Source organism: Xenopus laevis, chromosome 9_10S, assembly GCF_017654675.1.
Source record: "Xenopus laevis strain J_2021 chromosome 9_10S, Xenopus_laevis_v10.1, whole genome shotgun sequence".
Classification (NCBI taxonomy): Eukaryota; Metazoa; Chordata; class Amphibia; order Anura; family Pipidae; genus Xenopus; species Xenopus laevis.
Genome location: NC_054388.1, coordinates 99,106,054 through 99,126,242, shown reverse-complemented (window position 1 = coordinate 99,126,242; position 20,189 = coordinate 99,106,054). Strand labels below are relative to the sequence as shown.

Below are 20,189 nucleotides of genomic sequence, written 5' to 3'. Positions count from 1 at the left end.
AGTGTCATTTAGAAATAACCACAATATAAAAACCATGACAGAATCCCTTTAATCATGATAGAGTCGAGTGACCAAAAAGAGGGAACACATTATAGTCCAAAAAATGTTTCTCTAAATTTATGCCGTTATAAAAGTATATTTATTATATCATATTAAAATGCATATCAACAGCCCCCCTGGAGCCTGTGATATGCATTTTAATATGATATAATAAATATTTAGAACGGCATGAATACAGAAAAAAAAATGCTGGACTTTAAAATGTATTGTGCAGTCTCATTCTTGTATCTAGCAAAGTTTATTCCAAGCCTCTCACTGTAGAGTCCTGCTCAGGTCCATTTTTCGGAACCCGTACCCGCAACCTGGCATCCGCTGCATCCCTAAATGTAAAATGATCAGTAAATAATTTTATGGCAACATTATAAATATCATTCAATGATAAGGTTATGATAGATATATAGAAAAAAGGTTATTTTCTGAAGTCAGTATCTCTTTGAGGAACGTGGAATAATGATCATGTGCAATGGGACTGGGCACCAGAGTCACTCAAGGTTGGAGACTTTCCCTGTCCTTTCAGATTACTAGTTCTACCAAAGAATTTCAGAACTGTGACATTATAAGAGGAGCTACTGCCTCAGTTATTAAGCTAAAAATATATGTTATGCCTTGGAACAGATGTGTATGTCATTGATCCCTCAATAAGCAGCGAGGTTTTCTCTGTAGGACCAAGACGACTGCCATCTTCCCTTATGACGAGCCTTACCCTGGGAACCAAAGGCTTTCTTCAATCTGATACCCCTCAAGGACCAGCACCAACTGCACTTTCGGTAATGGGGTTGCAAGACCAGATGGTGGTCAAACGAACATTGGCTATCTTCGTACTTAAGAGATGGACAAAAATCGTCCCTGGGGGCCACTTTGCATCAGTCCCAGGATCCAGTGGCCCAGATAGTCTCACGAAATTTAGTTTCATAAATTTTCGGACCCTGTGTGGATCGTCCCGACATTTTTCATACCATGGTGATTGGTCGTTTAGTCTATTAGACAGGCTAAAAGATTTCGGTCGGCTAATTTCTCTGCATGTATTGCCTGTCTGACAATATCAATGGGTGACTGTCACTTCTAGCTGTCAGACACTTCCTTTCACTTTCCTTCGATTGCTGTCACTTGCAGGACATGGTCTGATTTGTTCTTTTACTACTGTATTTAATCTGAATGGTTAGTGGCAGGTCGGAAGATTGGGATGTCCGATCGTTCGTCCGATACAAGGGTGAAATCTGTACGTCTATGGCCAGCTTTAGTGTATAGTGTTAATATCAGCTGCAAATTAGTTCCCAAACCTCAATCTATTCGTATGACTGCCCCCTTCGTTGTTAGCACACTCAGAAAGCCCACACAATGAATTAGATGAAGCACTAACACACAACCCATAGTGCGGTCACAAGAATTACAGTAAACCACAGTTCAGGGCAGTCCAGGTCAGGGCCCATGAACTAGCAGGAGGTTTCATTGGGTTACTTTTGGTTTTATGTTGCCCCCATACAATTACATATTTATAATCCAGGCACAAATGTGTGTCATATTGCAAAGCCATGCCAGTTCTTGGAATACACTGCCCTAGTTGATCCAACAAGTATAATGAAGGATTAGGGTCACAATAACCATCACCCAATGATCAAGGCGTAGGATTTTTAAATAAAGCCTATTATTTAAGTACTAGACGGATACACTAACCCCCTGTAGTGATTAAAACAGGGGGTTAGTGTAAATTTGAACACAAAGATACAAGGAGTCCTCGAGATACATACACGACTAACATGTAATTCACACTTACAGACGGGGGCTATTACAATAATGTACTGTGGTATGTTTGACTTTTATTAGAATTTAGCTTTAATAAACCACCTGTCCCAATTCCCTCTGGCATGTGTTAGAGTCCTGCGCGGAACCAATCTCTAAGACCCGAACCCACATATTTACTCACTTTGATCCGCTACCCGACCCGGACCCGCAACTGCCTTATCTGCAAACCGACCCGCAACCCACCGACCACCATCAAACAGGAAGTGATGGTGCTGAAAATCCAGAAGTGACGTCATCAAGTGGGCGGGGACAGAAACAAGTTTTGTAAAACTTTAAAAGGAGTAAAATATTAACAATATTACATTAGATAAAAAGAGACCCGCAACCCAACCCGCGGCTATACCCGCACCTGAAAATCCTCCCCTCATTCCACAGGGCACCCGCCGGTACTCGAAACTCTACAGGACTCTAGCAGGTGTATTGTGGAGCACAGAAAGGGAAAAATTATGTTAAGACAAACATCTGTCTAAGTTGCATTTAATAATAAATGTATAAGAACAAACCTACAGACACTACCTCGTACGCACATACAAAAATACAACTGTTAGCCAGAATGCTCGGGACCTGGGGTTTTCCGGATAAAGGATCTTTCCGTGATTTGGAAAGTCTACTAGAAAATCATTTAAACATGAAATAGGACTGTTTTATCTCAATTAAGGATTCATCATGTCTTAGATCAAGGACAAGGTACTGTGTTCTTATTATAGATAATAAGGAAATTATTTTAAAACAATTTGAGTCTATAGGAGATAGGCTTCACATTACGTGGAGCTTTCTGGGTTTCCAGATAACAGATCCCATACCTGTACTAGAGATAAAGATAGCTCTGTGCAAAAAGAACTTGCAATCTATGCAATGCTAAGTGACAATAACACCTGATGACTCAGGAAAAATGGCAATACGCTACTGGGCTAGCTGGCCCCATGGTCCTTCCCAAAAACATACAAAATGCTAAGCACTTCTTCACACTGTTCTGCTACTAATAATAACACTCACAAGAATGATTTAATGGCACTCACAAAACTCCAGAACATTTCACCATACTAAAGGCCAAGAACAAAGATTACTTATTACTTAACCCCCTCTCCCAGAAAGAGAAAATATCTCCGTTTGCAGTTACTCTCCAGCTAAAAGCAGTTGGTTCATCCTGCCGATTATTGCTACTTCCTTCCTCTGTCTCGGTTATTGCTAAAACTCAAGGCTTTCAACCCTTTCCCTCCTCTGTGACCTACTGCAATTATAGTCAATGGGACATCCTGCTTCTCATCTCCCCCAAATATAAGCTAAATCCAACCCCATGTTTCCCATTAACCACCACAGACTCTGTATCTAGCCATCTTTAAATAGCCATCCCCCCCAAAAAAAAAAAACAAAAAAAACAAAAAAAAACTTACTTTTAGTATGTTATAGAATGACAGATTTTAAGCAACTTTTCAACTTGCCTTTTTTTTTTTAATTATTTGCTTTCTTCTGCTGACTCTTTCTAGCTTTCAAATGGGGGTCACTGACCCCATCTAAAAAACAAATGCCCTGTAAGGCTACAAATATTTTGTTATTGCCACTTTTTATTACTCATCTTTCTATTCAGACCTCTCCTATTCATATTCCAGTCTCTTAAGGCGACCTTACCAACAGCAGGGCAATATGAGGTTAATCCGAAAGTTCGATCCTAGGGCTGAATGATTGCATTACAATGAAAAGATTGGGTGCAGACGGGGATGAGGACTGCATCAACTAGCCAACACGGTCCTCGATCGCCAGAAAAATAAAGCCTCCCCAATCGATATCTAAGTCAAAAATTAGGGAAACCCATCAGAAGCCCCCACACACTGGAATCTGTTTAAAGGACTGCAGCTTTAATCTGCCAGTGTATGGCCACTTTTATTCACATCAGTGCATGGTTGCTAGGGTTATTTGGACCCTAGCAACCACACTGCTGAGACTGCAAACAGGAGAGCCGATGATTAAAAAGCCAACTAACTCAAAATCCACAAAGAATAAAAAATGAAAACCAATAGCAAATTGAATATCACTCTCTATATCATCCTAGAAGTTCCTGTAAAGGTTTAATCTTCCCTTTCCCCATTGTACACTTGTCTGCCTCCTTTCCACTGCTGTTTCCCCAGTGCCCCTCTCACATCAAAACCAGCCCTAAGGGCACTATGCACAGTCTTAACTTTATTACATATATAATAGTTGATGGGTATTACATGATATAAATACATAACTATATATACACTACACCTTATAGGGAAAGTCAACCAATATTGCTCATTTTACTGAAGAGCTAGGGGAAGTAGAACAAGGATTTATAGGGTTTTGTAGGTTCTTAAAAGGGAACTCTGGCTTCCAAACCAAAATTTGATAAAGAGAAATTTGATAAAGAGACCCACATAACACAGAAACCCCTAATATTCCCATCACAGTTACTGGTTTCTTCAAAAAGTATGAATAAATGCCATTTTCTATGCTGATATACAGAATCCAGAACAGTTCTTCTCTTTCTGTATCATTTGAAATTCTGGCAGGGAAGGAGGGACTAAACACTGATGTTACAAATTGTAACAACTTCTCCATAGCTTACAGACAGCAGGAACTACATAACCCACAATACATTGCACTGTGATGTTCCTTTCCTTATTGAAATCGCATGTGCGGGGAATTGTTGGGTTTGGAGGATGCAGGCTAAGGACAGATGACTGCTGATACAAAGTAACTGGCCGACTACTTTGCTGAGCTGGCTGACTACTGTTACTTTGTATTAACAGTCATCTGTCTTCAGCCTGCATCCTCCAAACCCAAAGCAAAGTAGTCAGGCAGCTCAGAATAGTAGTCAGACAGATTAGCACGAGAGCAGGGGGCTAGGCTTAGGGAACTGTTCCAAACCATTAAAAATCATGAAAAGTCTGCTTATTTTTTAATTGATGTATAATTCAAAGTTGCTTGAACTTAGGTTTACTTTTCAAAAAGCTCAAGTTATGTTGGTGTGGAGTTCCCCTTTAAGTACTAGTTCAGGACCAAATAGAGGCCCTAAACACATATAATCTGTGGCCATATTGGAATGATCTGCCTGCTAGGACTCCTCCTGCAGATACAGTCCTGTATAGAAGTTAGGAATCAAACTAAACTATAAAAAAACAACAATATTCGTTAGGTTGTTACATACAACACAGGGCTGCCAAAAATCTTCAAAGGGGCCTGGCACAGACTGCAACATTCCTGGCTCTGCCACAGCTCTATCCTGCTCTTTCCACCTGTGAGAAGAGCAGGGAGTAAGCTCGTCCAATAACACTTTGTAAAGATGGAATATGGGGGAAAAAAATGAGCTTAATACATTGGGCAGGATATTTGGTGGCCCAGGCATCCTCAGTTTCCGATGGTACATGTGACACATTAACAGCATAGTGAAATAAATGAGACTTCCTTTTGGAGGTTACTACTCTATACCCAAATCAGAAAAAAGGTTTTGGCCAAATCTTGAAGCAAATTCAGGATTTGGTGCATCCCTAATTATATATCTAAGAATTCAGGCTTGGTTATAAAACCAACAGCTGAATCTCCTTCCAAGTAGAATGACTGAAGGCTGTTAGTTACAGGAACAGTGACATCAAAAAATGAAAATATTTTAATGGAATGACAATATAATGTAGTGTTGCCCTGCACTAGTAAAACTGCTGTGTTTGCTTCCGAAAGACTCCTATAGTTTATACTGTATAAACAAGCTTCTGTGTAGCCATGGGGGCAGCCATTCAAGCACAGGATACACAGTAGATAACAGATAAGTACTACTATAGTTTATATAAACAAGCTGCTGTGTAGCTATGGGGGCAGTCATTCAAGCACAGGATACACAGTAGATAACAAATAAGTACTACTATAGTTTATATAAACAAGCTGCTGTGTAGCCATGGGGGCAGCCATTCAAGCACAGGATACACAGTAGATAACAGATAAGTTCTGATTGTATACTACAGAGCTCATCTGTTATCCACTGTGTATCCTGTGCTTGAATGGCTGCCCCCATGACTACACAGCAGCTTGTTTATTTAAACTATAGTAGTACTTATCTTTTATCTACTGTGTATCCTGTGCTTGAATGGCTGCCCCCATGGCTACACAGCAGCTTGTTTATATAAACAATAGGAGTCTTTCTGAAGCAAACGCAGCAATTTTAGCAGTGCATCACAACAGTACATTATATTGTCATTACTAAACACTTTAATTTTTTGGTGTAACTGTTTTCCTTTAACCCCTCCCTGCCTAAATGTTATATTTAAAGATTCCCAGTTTGAGGAGGTCACCGAAAGCTGAAATTCAACAATTTATGAACTTTGGCTTCATGGCCTCGTGGCACTAGACCTAAAGGCCACGCCCTGGTTACCTTAATACACACACACACAATTAAAGGGGGTTGTTCACCTTTCAGTATGTTATAGAATGGCCAATTCTAAACAACTTTTCAATTGTTTTTTGTTTTTTTTTAATTATTTGCCTTCTTCTGACTCTTTTCCTGCTTTCACTGACTCCATCTAAAAACAAATACCCTGTAAGGCTACAAATGTATTGTTATTGCTACTTTTTATTGCTCATCTTTCTATTCAGACCCTCTCCTGTTTATATTCCAGTCTCTTATTTTAAATCAATGCATGGTTGCTAGGGGAATTTAAACACTTGCAACCAGATTGCTGAAATTGAAAAGTGGAGAGGTGCTGAATAAAAAGCTAAATAACAAAAGTAATAAAACATTAAACCAATTGCAAATTGTTTCAGAATATCACTCTCTACATCATACTCAAAGTTAACTCAAAGGTGAACAACCCCTTTAAGGAATAGAAGATAGTTCATCACATGTTCATGCATGCGCCAACCCTGTTAGAAGGACTGCGTGTAATTCAATACAATTATGTGCAGAAGGATAATTGCCAAAACACATAAATCACACAGCACAGAAACAAGGTGCTCTTAGAAACAAGGCAATTTAGAACAGAGACAACAATTCAAATCTCATCAGGGCCCTTTCTGCCGTGCAAAGCTGGGTTTACTTTCAGACGACTTGGCCCTAAAGGGGTGGTTCCCCTTTAAGTTAACTTTTAGTATTTCATAGAATGGCCAATTCCAAGCAACTTTTCAATTGGTTTTCATTCTTAATTTTCTATAGTTTTTTTTTTTTTTTTAATTAATTGCTTTCTTCTTCTGCCTCTTTCATATAGGGGGTCACTGGTCCCCAAGTAGAAACAAATATATTTATTGCTACTGCAAGTTCTTATTACTCATCTTTCTATTCAGGCCTCTTTTTTTATATACCTGTCTGTTATTGAAATCGGTGAACGGTTGCCAAGGCAAATTGGACCCTAGCAACCAGACTGCTGAAACTGCAAACTGGAGAGCTGCTGAATAAGAAGCTAAATAACTCAAAAACCACAAATAATAAAAAAATTAAAACCAATTGCAAATTGTCTCAGAATATCCCTCTCTACGGCATACTAGCAGTTAATTCAGAGGCGAACAGCCACTTTAAAAGCAAATAAATAACCACAATAAAAATAAGTCCTAGGAGCATCAGATAGGGTCCTGGCACAGTCACTGTACCTTACAGCACCAGATAAATATGGCTGTGAGGGGGGCACAAGTTTTTACAAAAGTTTCATCACATGTAGGTGTGTTTGGCCTTCAATAATTTGATTTCACAGATATGGGATCCTTTATCCGGAAACCCATTATCCAGAATCACGGAATGGTCTCCTATAGACTCCATTTTATCCAAATAATCCAAATGTTTAAAAAACATTTCCTTTTTCTCTCTAATAATAAAACAGTAGCTTGTACTTGATCCAAACTTACATATACCGGTAATTAATTCTAATTGGAAGGAAAACCAGCCTATTGGGTTTATTTAATGTTTACATGATTTGCTAGACACTTCTTGGCAAGCAGAGAGGCACCACTGTGAGATACAGCACCCCAAAGGCAGAGCATTTGTTTTATACACTTTATAAAAAGTGCAGAAGTTCCAGCTCTTACCATTACTGTAGGAATACGGCGACTCAGATGCTCCGTCCTGCAGGCTCTCCAAGATTTCTCCTTTGCCCACGTCGCTATCTCCCACCAGCAGGAATTTCAGCAGATAGTCATAGCTCTTAACCGGGCTGCCCTGTGTGCCCATCCTCCCTTTTCACGAGCCCCGACAGACAACCTGCATGTCAGGCTCTCAAAGGCAAACGCGGTGGTGTGCCAGAAGCCTGGCGTAAGGAAGTGCCTGGTGTCAGTCGGCAGAAAACGTCCTGAGCGGCGGAGAGATACTGCAGATTGCATGCGCTGAGCTCTCAACCTTTTCTCTCTCTCTCTCTCACCAACTCATCTGCATTTCCCAGTGGGACTGGGTGGGGAGGGAATCCTGAAAGATAAACACATACAAGAAGAATGGAACGTGAGACATTCATATAAACAATGACATTCTATAAAGAGGAAAGAAAATGTATGTGTGTGTATATATATATATATTTATTTTTTTGTGTGTGTGTGTGTGTGTGTGTGTATATACACAGTAGAACCCCAATTATACATCCCCTGATTTTAAGTTTTCTCTCATTTTACATTCTAGTTTTGTGGTCCCACCTTTATATTATGCATAATACATTTCCATGATTTTATATTTTCCCTAGATCTATATATCTTTATCTATATCTATCTATATCTTTATCTATATCTATCTCAATAAATATATATATATATATATATATATATATATATATATATATATATATATATATATATATATATATATATATATATATATATATATATATATATATATACATAATTTATTTATTTTTATAAAAATGTAACCCCTCGCCCTCTTAGTACTAAATGTAACCAACCATCTTCCTCCAGCTTTGTTCCTGTAGTCTCTCCCCAGCTGCAGGGAAGTGCACATAAAAGGCTACGTTTCCCTCCTTCCTTTGGCACAATGTAAGGAGAAAGAAAGAGCTTCCTTACCTCGGCCAATAATTGGGCAAAATCGGGGACAGTCGCCCCATCTAGACACTCCCTTATACAAGAGGGGATTTCAAAACAATTTGCATAATGAGCAAAACAGAGGCAGATGGTGAAGGTCAGAAACACACTGCAGGGTCTCCTCAATGGTGGGATTGCGCTGCAGTATCCCACAGGCTTATGAGGCACAGAAGAGGTTAATATCTTAATAGTCAGTGGATGGAAAGAGAAAGCTTTATCCATTTCTCAGCATCTTACCCTACTCAACATTCATACCCCACAGGGGGGGGGGAACAAAGACGATCAATAGCAGCTCATTGTGATTCATGGGTTCCGTCCATGCTATATATGTTTATTAGTAAGGGAGGGGGTTCCTTGCAGCTGTGAGGTCTATTCACCTTCCTCTGTGCACTACAGGGGGTCACAAATAGAATAGGAAAATATTAAATTCTGCTGTATTCACGTCACAGAGGAGATGCAGGACAACCCTATGTGACAAGGAGATGATGGGGCAGATGAGAGATTAGAGCTAAACACAGAAAAACTCACCCACTTTCTTTTCATTCCTATGGGATTTTTAAAAGCATATTATATAATGGTGAACATACAATTCTAAACATCCTATAGGAATGAATAGAAAGTGGGTGAGTTTTTATCTTGCATTTCGATAAATCTGCCCTGATGTGTCCAGGGTCAGGAATACTTTCTATCCACAAAAAGGACAGACAAGAATTCCTATTGGATGCACACAATTTGTCGATTAGCGGCTCTTGTATATAACGTAGCCACAAGCACACAGTTACCACACATTTTGGTCAAACAACAAGGATTCTACTAGGAAAAAAAAAATGGGCCCCCATCCTGTTTATACCGGAAACCCTTTAAAGGGGTGGTTCCCCTTTAAGTTAACTTTAAGTATGTTATAGAATGGCTAATTCTCAGCAACTATTCAATTGGCCTTCCATTTCAATTTCTTATAGTTTTTGAATAATTTGCCTTCATCTTCTGATTCTTTCGAGCTTTCAAATGAGGGTCGCTGACCCCATCTAAAAAAAAATAAATGCTCTGTAAGGCTACAAATGTATTGTTATTGCTACTTTTTATTAGTCATTTTTCTATTCAGGCCTCTCCTATTCATATTCCATTCTCTAAAGCTGGCCATAGACGCAAAGATCCGCTCGTTTGGCGACATCGCCAAACAAGCGGATCTTTCCCCGATATGCCATTAACGAGCATGGCTATATATCGGGGGTAATCTGATTACGATGTGCAATGGGCTCCGGCGGGATCGGTCGGGTCAAAATCAAACCGGACCGACCAAACAACCGATCTCAACCGGACGAAAGCTGTCGGCACTCTCCACACACGATCCGAAAATCGTACGAATCCTCGGTTCGTATGATAGGATCTGTGTGTCTATGGCCAGCTTTAGTCAAATCAGTGCATGGTTGCTAGGGGAATTTGGACCCTAGAATAAAAAGCTAAATAACTCAAAAACCTCCAGTAATAAAAAATGAAAACCAAATGCAAATTGTCTCAAAATATCACTCTCTACATCATACTAAAAGTTAACTCAAAGGTGAACAACCCCTTTAATACAGTGCAGTGTATTCCTGCAACGGATAAGGAATTCAATTCTAGACTCTGAAACAGACGCCCAGTAATAATGTGGGCACCCTGAGAAACTGCACCTACAAAGATTAACCCTGCTAATTAGGCTTGGGCGAATTTGACCCGTTTCGCTTTGCCAGAATTTTGCCGCCGCCGAAATGTTGCTGACACCCATTAAAGTCTGTGGGCGTCAAAAAAACGCTGATGCGTAATTTTTTTGACGCACAACGCCATACAAGTCTATAGGTGTCATTTCCGTGGCGAAACAAGGCAAAAAAATCGCCCATCGCTACTGCTAATCAATCTCTGATCATGCCAACGCTGATTGGCCAAAACAACAGACTGCACTGATCCTGGACACAATTTACTGCCAACCTGGAAGCAAAGGGACTATGACCATGAGGCCCAGCACTACTATAGATACGTTGCTATGTTTTAACCTTGTGGTTTTGTAGCTGCTTTCAACCTACATATGGCAACAACCACCGATAGAGAAAGGCTGAACTGCAATTAAATACTGGGGTCCTCGGAGATTCCAATTTTATACGGTCATATGCCAGGGCACCATCATCAAGTACCCAGGCAGCAATCATGCCCACAGACAAAAAAAAAAGTAATTAGATGTGTGCCTCTGATTCAGCTGCACTGGAAGCCATGACTCATGATACTTATACAGGTAACTGCTACAGAGCTGAATTAGTTGGTGTACAGGACTTAAAGGGGTGGTTCACCTTTAAGGGGTTGTTCACATTTAAATTAACTTTTAGTATGATGTAGAGAGTGATATTCTGATACAATTTGCATTTGGTTTTCATTTTTTATTATTTGTGGTTTTTGAGTTATTTAGCTTTTTATTCAGCTGCTCTCCAATTTGCAATTTTGTCAATCCGGTTGCCAGGTTCAAATTACCCTAGCAACCATGCACTGATTTGGATAAGAGCCTGGAATATGAACAGGAGAGGGACTGAATGGAAAGATAAGTAATAAAAAGTAGCAATAACAATCAATGTGTGGCCTAGTGGAGCATTTGCTCTTTAGATGGGGGTCGGTGACCCCCATTTGAAAGCTGGAAAGAGTCAGAAGAAGAAGGCAAATAATTCAAAACGATAAAAAATGAATAATGAAGACCAATTGAAAAGTTTCTTAGAATTGGCCATTCTACAACATACTAGAAGTTAACTTAAAGATGAACCACCCATTTAAGTTAACTTTTAGTATGTTATTGAATGGCTAATTCTAAGCAACTTTTGGTCTTCATTATTTATATAGTTTTTAATTCTTTGCCTTTTTCTTCCGATTCTTTCCAGTTTTCGAATGGGGGTCACTGAGCCCCACCTAAAAACAAATGCTCTGTAAGGCTACAAATGTATTGTTATTGCTACTTTTTATTACTCATTTTTTTCTATCCGGGTCTCTCCTATACATATTCCAGTCTATATTCAAATCAATACATGGTTGGTAGGATAATTTGGAACCTAGCAACCAGACTGCTGACATTGCAAACTGGAGAGCTGCTGAATGAAAAGCTAAATAACACGAAAACCATAAATCATAGAAAATTGCCTCGGAATATCACTCTCTACATCATACTAAAAGTTAACTCAAAGATGAACAGCCCCTTTATCTGCACGTCAATTAAAGTGGATACCAACAGCAACTATGGGTGCAAAAGCATGTAAACTACAGTCAGGACATTCCTGTGTTGAGGGTTGGACTGGCCTATGAAAACACCAGAAGATTTGCCAATGGGTCCCAGTCTACCATAATATTTTCACTAATATATTGGATATAACTCTGTATCATTTGGCACAGAACCCAACTAACTGGTATGCAAGTGGGCCATGGTCATGGTTAGTGGGCACTAGAAAGGTCTCTGTCCGACATAATCCATACATGTTCAGTGTAATCACACACCACTGCAACTGTTTATATGTTTATTAGTTCAGAGAAAACACTCACAACCTCACACACCCACATTCTACACACATAACCAGTCCTACCAGCACCTGAGCTCTAAATCATTCCTAAGTCACAAAGACACAAGTATATTGAGACACAATTAGTATATCGAGGTCAGATAGTATATCGGCCCTGGGGCCGAACGATTGGATTACAATACTACGAATGGGCTACGACGGGTCGCAGGACCGCATCAACTAGCCAATGCGGTCCTGGATTGTACAAAAAAAAAAATCAAACTCGACCGATCGATCTCTGCCCGATATCTATTCGGAAGGACCCGTCCGGAGCCCCCACACATGGGCAGATAAACTGCCGAATCGGTCATCGGCAGCTTTAATCTACCCGTGTATGGCCACCTTCAGGCCTAAAATGTGTGTGGCCTTTCAAAGGCGTTATCCAACTTCAACTGGCAATGACTTGTGTGCTATAGGCCTAAATGGGAAAACCTGTTTCAGGCCGTCGTTACCAAGCTGCGACTTTGAACAAAGCTGTGACTTTGAACAAAAATTTAAAAAATTGATGATTTTCCATATTTAACTGATCTGCAGCATTGCTCACGCAATGGATATCCAAACTGTGTTTTTTCTGAACCAATGACTGAAATAATTGGGGCGGAAACGACTTGACACCAATGCCTAGAGCACCCTCAGGCTATATGTCCTGTCTTAGACCGATGGCATGCGAGTTGCTATCCTGCGAGCCTTTCTCGGCTAGTGGGGTAAAAAGAAGCCTGATAATATTAAACTACAGAAAAAGGGGGACACAAAATATGTTGATCACTCACCACGTAGAACAGGGCACCAGGCCCTGAACCTCAGCTTAGGGAGCGGATAAACCAGCAAAGTACAAAAAGTGGTTCATTGGGCACTCAGAAAGACTCCACAAGGGCCGCCAAAAATAAAGTCAAAAAATATATTTATTGTAGATTCATTTAAAAAGGAACAGTATCTCCACTGGCCCTATGCGTTTCGTGCCCCTTAGGGCCCATGACTAAGTGCCCTTTTGGCAGCCCTTGTGGAGTCTGTGTGCCCGACACTATTCTTTTTGTAATTAGCTGGAAGAAGAAATCTGCCGCCCTAAGGGCAGAGACACACGGTAAAGTCCTGCAGTGGGTTGTGTACCCGCGGGTTTAAAAAACCTGCGTTACCCTGCAGGTTGCGGATAGAAGTTCGGGGTGCGGGTATAGACGCAGGTCGACGGTTCTGCGGGTCGGGCCAATAGCGATTTTTACTCCTTTTTTCTGATAATGCCTACTTCCGATGATGTCACTTCCGGTTTACAATGACAGCACTTCATGGTTCTTGATGGTCAGCAGGTCGCGGGTCCGGGCAGGGTCGGACTGGGAGGCCCGGGGCCCACCGGGACTGCTGTCCAGGGGCCCCCCGCCCCCCTACTAAAACCTGTTGGCCCAGCCGTTCGGCGCGCATGCGCAACAACGCCACACGGCGCGCATGCGCAGGCGGCGCTGCGCATCGCCGGAAATAAAAAAAAATTTCGTGATTGCAAATATCGGGAGAAGGGTTCTGGCCCGGCGGAGGCCCACAAGGGTCGGGGCCCACCGGGTTTTTTCCCGGTATCCCGCCGGGCCAGTCCGACACTGGGTCCGGGTCGCGGATAAGGTACTTGCGGGTCGGATAGCTGGTCCAATCGGGTAAGAATGCGGGTTGCGGTACGGGCCAGGTATGGGTCCCAAAAAATGGACCCGCGCAGGACTCTAACACATGGTCAGATTGGGGGAAGATTAGTCGCCCGGTGAAAAATCTCCTCTTCTTCGGGGTAACTAATCTCCCTGAACTCCCCTTCTTGCCGGCCAGAATGTAAATTACCGGCAGGATGGCACTCTGAGCGCTTCGTTTTTTGAAGTTGATCGATGTTTCCTCTTAAGGCAACTTTGGAAAACAAAGCGCTCAGAGTGCCATCCTGCCGGCAATTTACATTCTGGCCGGCGGGAAGGCAGTTCGGGGAGATTAGTCGTCCCTGAAGAAGAGGAAATTCGTGGACCCGCGATTAATCTCCCAGAATCTGACCGTGTCTCTGCCGAGACTCGGCCAAATACCGAGTCCTAATTTGCATATTTGCAAATTAGGGGTGGGAAGGGGAAAACATTTTTTACTTCCTTGTTTGATGACAGAGTCACGTGATATCCTTCAACACCCCTAATTTGCATATGCAAATTAGGATTCCATTCGGCCGGGCAGAAGGATTCGGCCGAATCCAAATCCTGCTGAAAAAGGCAGAATCCCGAACTGAATCCTGGATTCAGTGCATCCCTACTTTTGGGATACAAACATGGTGGCGGCAGGACATACATTGCACTGACAGTTGCACAAACATTGCACTGACAGTTGCGTAGGTCTATTCACATCCTCCAGCTGAAAGTGCTGCAAAGGACTGGCACTGCTCCCCCAAACACAAGTGCCCCACTGACTGTCATCTGTCAAGTCTTCTTGTTCTGCTGAAGCTGATAAACACATTGCTGTGTGACAGTTGTATCTGGAAAGCATAGCCTTGTTGCCTCTGGATCAAGAACTACATTAAGTGAGGCGTCCCCGTGCGTGACGCTGAACTACAACTCCCAGCATCCCCTGCTGAGAAACATGAGCAGCGCCAAAGGCACAGACTCGCCCGCACGTTGTCACAATCCGAGTGAAGCTGGCAGCAGGACAAAGGCTGCTTCGGGAAAGAGACTGGCTGAGGATGCTGGGAGATATTGGTTCGAATACACAGAGCACAGGTAGAGGCCCTGCAGTTACTGTAAAATAACAACTCCCTGCATCCCGCTGTTCCCACGCAGCTCAATGGCAGATCAGAGTGGAACTTACCGCGAAGGCGCCTCTATCAGCCAGAAAGCAGGCCTTAAACACAAGACTGAGCAGGAAGTCCGTAGCGCACCCGACGGAGTCCACAAACGAGCGACACTCTCCGTACCCGCCGCGCCTCTTCCGATCCGCCAGCTTCTACAGCCACTATCGCCTCCGCTGCCGCGTTCCAAAATCCAAGTCTCTGCGCCAGTGCGCATGCGCCGAATAGCAAGGAAGGGTCGCTTTCATTATAACCACGCCCAATTTCTTATTCGCTGCCCTATCATTCTCACAACTCTGCATTGCAACGCCCACCTCCTCGACTCGCGTTGCTTATTCGCTGAGGAGTTTAATAGCACAGCTCCGCCCCCTTGTCTGTACCTGATTGTTTTCCGTGCTGGCCACGCCCCCGACAAGCCCCATAGAGGGAAGTTACTAGAGCAGCCTGGAAGGAAGTTAACTCTTTCACTTCCTCTACGTCAGAGTGGAAAAAGCTTGAGTGTTTTTTTCTGTATGCAGAGGGACAACAAGGTGTTGGGGGAGGTATTATAAAGCTGCCCAATAAGTACGAGTGCTTCTCTAAAGCTGAACCTCCAGCTTTGCATATGATCACGTGGCCGTGTCTGATACCATAGTAACGCCAGGGCAACGGTGAATAAAAAGGGGTGGTTCACCTTTAAGTCAACTTTTAGTATGTAATAGAAAGGGCAGTTCTAAGCAACTTTTCCATTGGTTTTATTATTTGCTCTTTTCTTCTGACACTTTCCAGCTTTCAAATGGGCATCGTTGTCCCCTTCTAAAAAAACAAAAACAAATGCTCTGTAAGGCTACACATTTATTGTTATTGCTACTTTTTATTACTCATCTTTCTAGTCAAGTCCTCTTCTATTCATATTCCAGTCTCTTATTCTAATCATTGCATGGTTGCTAGGGTAATTTAGTCCCTAGCTACCAGATTGTTTATAATGCAAACGGGAGAGCTGCTGAATAAAATCTACATAACGCAAAAACCTTAAATAATTAAAAATGAAAACCAATTGCAAATTGTCTCAGAATATCAATCTGTACATCATACTCAAAACTCAAAGGGGAACAACCCCTTTAAAATTAGGTTTTACTATGATGTAACGATGAGCCAATTTGCAACTGGTTTTGGGTTTTTTTTATTTGTGGTTTTTCAGTTATTTTTTGAGCTCACTGATGTTCAAGACCCACGTACAAGTTAAAAAAAAAGCATAATACGTTGGTGGCCAGGTTCCCCTCGTACAAGTTAAAAAAATAAGATAAAAAAACGTTGTTGGACAGGACCCCCCCCCCCACACACACACACAAGTTAAAAAAATGGTGGGCAGGGGGTTAAAAAAATGGTATTCAGTGGAACTTATCTTTAAATTTTGTCAGGCTGCCTTCTTCTTCTTTTTCCGTTGTGGCATTTTCGTTCTTCTCAAGAGCAGTCTTCTTCATTCTTTTCCATCATGGCTTCTTCGTTCTTTTCCAGAGCAGCCTCTTCGTTCTTTTCCATTGCAGATTCTTTATTCTTCTCTGGAGCAGCTTCTTAGTTCTTTTCCACCGTGGCTTCTTCGTTCTTCTCCAGAGCAGCCTCTTCGTTCTTTTCCATTGCAGCTTCTTTGTTCTTCTCTGGAGCAGCTTATTCGTTCTTTTCCATTGTGGCTTCTTCGTTCCTTTCCGGAGCAGCTTCTTCGTTCTTTTCCATCGTGGCTTCTTCGTTCCTTTCCGGAGCAGCTTCTTCGTTCTCCATTGCAGCTTCTTTGTTCTTCTCAGGAGCAGTCTTCATTCTTTTCTGCTGCAGCTTCTTAGTTCTTTTCCATAGTGGCGTTTTCGTTCTTCTCTGGACCAGCTCCTTCGTTCTTTTCCATTGCAGCTTCTTTGTTCTTATCTGGAGCAGTTTCTTCGTTCTTTTCCATCGTGGCTTCTTCGTCTTCTCTAGAGAAGCTTCTTTGTTCTTTTCCATTGCAGCTTCTTTGTTCTTCTCTGGAGCAGCTTCTTAGTTATTTTCCACCGTGGCTTCTTCGTTCTTCTCCAGAGCAGCCTCTTCGTTCTTTTCCATTGCAGCTTCTTTGTTCTTCTCTGGAGCAGCTTCTTTGTTCTTTTCCATTGTGGCGTCTTCGTTCTTCTCCGGACCAGCTTCTTCATTCTTTTCCATTGCAGCTTCTTCGTTCCTTTCCGTTGCAGCTTCTTCCTTCTTCTGTGGAGCGGTCTTCATTCTTCTCCGAGCAGTCTTCTTTGTTCTTTTCAGTCTCGGCTTCTTCATTCTTTTCCGTTGCAGCTTCTTCGTTCTTCTCTGGAGCGGTCTTCGTTCTTTTCTGTCCCTCCTTCTGCAGCACAGCCGGGCCCCCCTTAGAACCGGAAATCCCTCTGGCCCGGAACAACAGTCAACTCTGGGCCCCCCTGACAGCGGCCCTGATGAGTAATACAAAGTAGTAATAACAATGTTTTTGTAGCCTTACAGAGCATTATGATTTTTTAGATGGGTTCAGTGACCTCCATTTGAAAGCTGGAAAGAGTCAGAAGAAGGCAACCTGGGAGCCTGAGATCAGTTAACCCTGTGAATAAATCTTAACATCATCCATTTATGAACCACTGGTCCCTGGACAGTGCCCGCCATCTTCCAGAATTTGCCTGCACTCATTATTGTGTTCAGCCTTTCATTGCCCTTTAAATGCAGTTGGGCAGATGTTCAACCCATGATCTGGGAGAGGAGCAGCAGTCATATGAAATGAATGCAAAAGAAAGATGGAGGCTCAGAATACTGGCTGTGCAAGGCAGCTGTGCATGGGAAATGATGCTGTGCATGCATAGTTTTAGCGTTCAGTGTGTACACTGATGGGCCAATGCCATGTCTGTCAGGCCATTTTTCTGCAGTAGCATTTATGCTATGTGTCTGGCCTTAGGGGAGACAAGAACCTGGTCCATGGATGATGATGATGAAACTGAGCTGCTTTGCATAACAGAGTAGACTGTTTTTTGTATATTACAAATATAGTTTTGCCGGCAGGTGGTTCTGGGTTATTCTTCTTAAACAACAGCAAGTCCATCTTTGATTCAATATGAAATTCAGTAAGCTGAATAAACCACTCGATTTTTCTATCATACATAGACTTATGTATCACAGTGTATAATACATATACTACCACTGTAGTGTGTAGTATTTGGGCAGATGTTGGGCCTATAAGTTATTCAGCATTCCCTAAGACATTCACAGACATCCACCAATGGTACAGTCTTTGTATACGTGAAATGTTGGCAGCACAGCGAAGACCCGAAGCCACTCCAAAAAGACCCAAAGCTACTCCGAAAAAACTGAAGCCACTCCAAAAAGACCCGAAGCCAAGAAATGACTTGAAGCCACGAAAATACCCAAAGTCACAAAAATACCCGAAGTTGAAGACCTGAAGCCGTGAAAAGACTCAAAGCTACGAAAGGAGCCGTAGATGTTAAAGAAAAACCTAAGGTAAGTTCTGCTGAACACCATTGTTTTTTTATTGAACCCCTGACCACCAATGTTTTGGAAAACTTTTATGGGGGGGCCTTAGCATAATTTTTTTTATTTACAGGGGGAGGCCCTGTCCACAATGATTTTTTTAACTTGTAGGAGGGGGCTGACCACCAATGTTTATTTTTGAAACTTTTATGGGGGCCCTGGTGCCAATATTTTTTTTTTACTTATAGGGGGACCTGACCACCAATGATTTTTTTTAACTTGTAGGGGGGCCCTGACCACCAATGTGTTTTTTAAAAACTTTTTGGGGGCCCTGGTGCAAATAGTTTTTTTTTAAATTATAAGGGGGCCCTGACCACCAATGGCTTTTTATAACTTGTGATTGAAGGGGCTCACCGTTTTAGAGCTGGTGTCTGTGTTGGTTTTCTTTGGTGGGGGGTGGGCGGGATCTGGGGTGGGGCTTGGGGGCGGGTTCTGGGGTGGACGGGGACCAGGGGGCCCAGAAAATTTTGCTGTATGGGGCCCGTAATTTATGGTAGCGGCCCTGCTTAAGGTAATCACGCATATTCCATTTGCAGGGTCATTTCTGCCAAGGAATAGGGTGCCACCTGTTATAGGTTATATGGAATAGGTTTTGTCCCGTACAGCTCAGTTTTTCTAAGGCCTGTTTGGGTCTCAACTTTCTGTTCTATCTACAAGCCCACCTTCTGAGGCCTGATCCACCAAATATAGTCATGGGCAGAAATGTCAACTAACCCAATATCACTGGATACACTCAATGGTAATAACTATAAAGGAACAGTCAGAAGCAGTCACAGGGGGCACTTCTGCAGCCTCTGTTTAGAAGACCAGTAAGGGGGCACATGGAATCCGCACCATTGAAAAAGTAAGCCAATTTGGCAAAGCCTTAGTTGCAAGCCTGGGCTCTGGGTTTCTTGAGTAACTAGTGTGTGAGACTGGGCCTCCGAACATCGAGGGCCCACTCAGCTGGAGACAACACCAAATTTAATAGCCATCATATAGAACTATGGGAAATAAGCAAAAGGATGATGGGAAATGTCTACAGCTGCAAGATTGGCAGGTTTCCAGCTAGGGTTGTGACCTGGCCAGTATTAAATGATGGTTGATTCCAATGTAATTAATATGGAAAAAAGATAAATATATAGGAAGGCCGGTATTTTTTTTCAGAAAAGGTGGTAACCCTATTTCCAGCCAAATTGGGCTACTAATTTGAAGCCCAGGCAGTTTTGAAAGTACAAACTAGCCAAGGTATGGATTTGGGCTCCTTTTTGGGCCTTTGGCTGGTTTGTACTTTGGAAACCAGCCAAACTTTTTTCTTGCCCTAATGTGAAAAGCCTGCGTCTCCCAATGCATGTTGGGTAACATAGTTTTTGTTTACCAATTTGCCAACTGCCAAGTTCAATGTAAGACTACAATACCCAGCATGCAATGGGATATACCAGATTCTTAGCCCTGTTCCCCTCTCCCGTCACACTTGA

General features: G+C 42.2%; 1 protein-coding gene across 1 annotated transcript in view; it reads right to left on the bottom strand.

Annotated features, from left to right (window-relative positions):
* The window catches only part of rab40c.S (RAB40C, member RAS oncogene family S homeolog), a 29,398-nt gene extending 13,971 nt beyond the window's left edge, over nt 1–15,427 (bottom strand). Inside the window, 2 exon segments of the mRNA NM_001094720.1 lie at nt 7,885–8,257; nt 15,252–15,427. Of these exon segments, the coding sequence (NP_001088189.1) occupies nt 7,885–8,026 (142 nt within the window). The 5' untranslated portion in view covers nt 8,027–8,257; nt 15,252–15,427.
* Between the last annotated feature and the right edge of the window lie 4,762 nt (nt 15,428–20,189).